General features: G+C 37.5%; 1 protein-coding gene across 1 annotated transcript; it reads right to left on the bottom strand.

The window, feature by feature from the left end:
• Window positions 1-2858: 2858 nt before the first annotated feature.
• LOC127100430 (transmembrane 9 superfamily member 8) lies at window positions 2859-3561 on the bottom strand (the record flags this gene model as incomplete). Its single annotated transcript, XM_051037594.1, has 1 exon — window positions 2859-3561. A coding segment is annotated over one exon (567 nt), but the record flags the coding sequence as incomplete, so codon positions are not given.
• Between the last annotated feature and the right edge of the window lie 678 nt (window positions 3562-4239).

Below are 4239 nucleotides of genomic sequence, written 5' to 3' on the forward strand. Positions count from 1 at the left end.
CTCCGGAGGTGCTTTGATTCTCACAACTATGGATGATGAAGAGCTCTCACACCCCGTGAACTCTGATGCAGTTAAAAAAATACTATGCCTAATAAAAACCCGCTAAATCGAAAACCTGAAAGGGCGATTTAGACAAAAAAAAAAGGTATCCCGGTGGACTGAAAACCCGAAAGGGCGGTCCAGGCAAAAGTTAGGGATGAATAAAAATGGTAGCTCGCTAAGTTGAAAACCTGAAAAGGCGACTTAGGCAAAAAGGAGCGTCCCGGTGGATTGAAAACCCGAAAGGGCAATCCAGGCAAAAGTTAGGGGCAAAAGGCATAAACTGCATCAGTTGTTACTGAGTAACACCGAAGAATTGGAGGTGGAAGATTAATCCAGTCACTCCCCTTAGGAGCAAGGTTTTGGGGGAATCATATCTATTAAGGATGTTAGTTGTCGCTGAATTCAATGTAAACCTTTCCTTATTGCCATTTTCCAAAAAAGTTGTAACACTCTATGGAGCTGCGCCATTTGTGTGCTACCATTCTTGAATAAAATACAAGTTTTCACGATCATTGTTAGTTTGTGTTCATCTACGCTTTTCTTTGTTATGCAAAATATCATTTATTTGTTAATAATGAAATTTTGAAACTTGAAAAAGAATTTGAAATTTAGTAAAAAGAACAAAATTACTTTGATATATGTGAAAATCAAAGGAAAACCATTTGTTTCCCCGGAAGGCTCAAGGTTGCATAAATATTCCAGGATCACCAACAAAAGTCCCCATGGAGTACAACTTATTAATCCTCTAGAAGGATGGACCTTTGGCTGTTTATAACTGTCAATCATGATAGTTTCTCCTCTGGACGCGCCTGTTAATTGTACGGGTATGAGTTATTGGTGTTGAGGAATCAGAATCTCTGTAAACAGCCTTTACAACTCCCAGTCCACTCAAGTGTCAGCATTCTCATAGTCATGATCATTCATATATCATGCATAAAAGCATTCAAATCATGCATAGCCGAAAGGTACTTCGTGCTCATTGTGCATTGCCCTAGGTCTTGTTGTTGATCCTATTTCCTTGGACCTCTAATTCCAGTTTGTCTTTGGTATCCTTAAACCAACATCCGGTTTTCACAGTCATTTTCAAGTCCAATTGTTGTTGGCAAAATCCGTTAAAAGCTGGTTGTAGTCCATTGCTTACGGTCAGAGTCCAATTGTTGTTATATCAGGTCATATATGAACATGTTGTTCATTCAAGCCATTCAGGTCATATGTGAACCTGTTGTTGAATTTTATTCCATTGCCAGGTCATATATGAACCTGTTGTTCAAATGCATTCAGGTCATATGTGAACCTGGTGTTGATTTTTATTCCAGTGTCAGGTCATATTTGAACCTATTCTGAAGAGTTTTTCCCTGTTGTTCAATACTATTCAGGTCATATCTGAACCTGTTGTTGAGCTTTTATCCATTGCCAGGTCATATATGAACCTGTTGTTCAATACTATTCAGGTCATATATGAACCTGTTTGTTGAGCTTTATTCCGGTATCAGGTCATATATGAACCTGTTCTGAAGAGTTTTTCCAATTTTTATTCAATACTATTCAGGTCATATATGAACCTGTTTGTTGAGCTTTATTCCGGTATCAGGTCATATATGAATCTGTTCTGAAGAGTTTTTCCAATTTTTGTTCAATACTATTCAGGTCATATATGAACCTGTTGTTGAGCTTTATTCCAGTGTCAGGTCATATATGAACCTGTTCTGAAGAGTCTTTCTCTGTTTGTTCAATACTATTCAGGTCATATATGAACCTGTTTTTGAACTGTCATTCCAATATTACCAGGTCATATATGAACCAGTTGATACACTCTTCTTGTTTTTTCTGAGTTTGTTAGGTCATATATGAACCTGCTGTCAGAACTTCTTGATATTCCCCAGCATTGTCAGGTCATATATGAACCTGTTGTTGTGTTTTATTCCAGTATTGTCAGGTCATATCTGAACCTGTTGTGACATTTTCTTTCTTATTCGGGTCTAGTAAGTCATATGTGAACTTACTACCGAAATCTCTTGTACTTTGAATGTTGTTTATCAACTTTCACTTCGATTACTCCCCAGTGTGTGTCTGATTCTCCAGCAGGACTGTTTCCCCAGCAAGTTGTTTCTTACCATTTGTCTGTCTTCCTGTGGACCATCAGCATTCCCCACAGCTTGGTCTGTCTAGTAGCATCTCCTGTCAAGGGTCCACCATATCCTTAGCAGATAAAAATTACAAAAAAGAATCATGCATCCATGCATATCATATCATGCATCCATGCATATCATGCATCCATGCATATCATATCATATCACATCATGTCATAGGGATTCAGGATCAAAAATTGGGTCTCCTTAGTATTTAACCATCTCCCACTATGATCATATGAAGAGTGTCCTGCTTCATACTCTCTAGTTGAAGACGCTTAAATAGGGGCAATTGTCATACCCCGATTTGGATCCTGAATTGTTTCTATTTTTTTTCATTTTATTTGGCACTTGGCCTAAAGTTCATTTGCATACATTCATTCCCAAATCCATATTTTGTGATAAACTTTGGTTATTATCTAGCTTTTGATCATGGTGCTTTGTGATTATAAAATAGATTTTAGTTATTTGACTTTTTTAATTTTCAATTTTAATTTAATTTCAAAGTAAATCTAATTCCAAATTTCAAGTTAATCTTAATTGTGTTTTACTAATGATTCAAACTCTAATTGATTTTAATTTCCAAATGAATGTTAGAGTTGACATCAAAGTAATTTTAACAAATTATAGATTGATTCGATTTTAATTGGTTTTGTGGTTTTTTTTTTTGAAACAAAAGAATGGAAATCATCATAATTCAAAATTGTATATAATAGGTTACACGTGATCATGACAGGACTTGAATTTTGAAATCCTTACACAAACTTGCTTCATCCTCTAAAATAACTATAGAAGATTTAACACAAACCATTGACTGCTATAACTAGTCAATTTTGACTGAAGAGTAGATGAGCCTTGTGAACCAAAAGCATGCATAGAATCCAATAGTACCGGTTACCACAAAAAACGCATAAGAAGCTATAAGCATGTATCCAAAGTAAAATATTGCAGACACCAACTTTGTGATTTCAAGCTTGGTGAAGAAGTAGAATGTTGCATAAAGAAAGAGGTATAGCGCAGATGAGCCAGAAGTAAGGTATGAACGCCACCACCACAAGTAATCCTCACTGCACAACTGGAAGTAGCAGAGCACAATGGTTATTTCAGCGCAAGTGACAACAAGGATGATGAAGACCAAAAAGAGGAACCCAAAGATGTAGTAGAACTGATTCAACCAGATTGAGGTAAGGATAAAGAAAAGTTCAATGAAAACAGCTCCAAATGGAAGTATTCCTCCAATCAAAGCGGAGAAGGTTAGGTTCATGTACCAGGCCTGCTCAGGGATCTGCCTTGGGATTTTGTTTGTCTTCACAGGATTCTCAATTGCTGGTTTTCTGAAACCAATATAGCTATCCACGAAAACAAGTGGAACAGAGACCCAAACCAGTATTCAGAGCAAAAATATTCAGAAATTGAAGAATCCCATGGGAGTGATGCTTTGATGTGGGCACCTGTTAAACCACCAAACAAGGGATCGGATACTGTCACAAACTGAAGACAAATTAACTCAACCAAACAATACAACAGTCAGTCTATAGAAAGTGAAAGCCATTTCTTACCTTCGCGTGTACAGAATCATTTTGAATAACAAATGTATGTGAACCAGACATTTGACGAGTGGAAACGTGTGGTGAAGAAGCCGAGTACCTACACTCTTACTCCTGGTCAACTGTAAGTTGTTTCAGAAATTATTTGGGATTTAAGCTTCTGAGTAAGAGGCCAGTTCCAATGAATCGGCTACTGCAGGGTGATGTTGGATGTGGGAAAACTATTGTTGCTTTTTTTGCATGCATGGAGGTTATTGGTTCTGGCTATCAGGCTGCTTTCATGGTTCCAACTGAGTTGCTTATAATCCAGCATTATGAACACTTGCTTACCTTGCTTGAAAACTTGGGAGAGGCCGAGTTCAAGCCGACTGTTGCTTTACTCACTGGTTCAACCCCACTAAAACAATCGCGGGTGATTCGTAAGGGTATCCAGACTGGAGAAATTTCAATGGCCATTGGAACCCACAGTTTGATAGCAGAAAATATGGAATCCTCAGCCTTACGTATTGCTGTGATGGATG

The sequence above is a fragment of the Lathyrus oleraceus genome, chromosome 1 (genome assembly GCF_024323335.1).
Source record: "Lathyrus oleraceus cultivar Zhongwan6 chromosome 1, CAAS_Psat_ZW6_1.0, whole genome shotgun sequence".
NCBI classification, from domain to species: domain Eukaryota; kingdom Viridiplantae; phylum Streptophyta; class Magnoliopsida; order Fabales; family Fabaceae; genus Lathyrus; species Lathyrus oleraceus.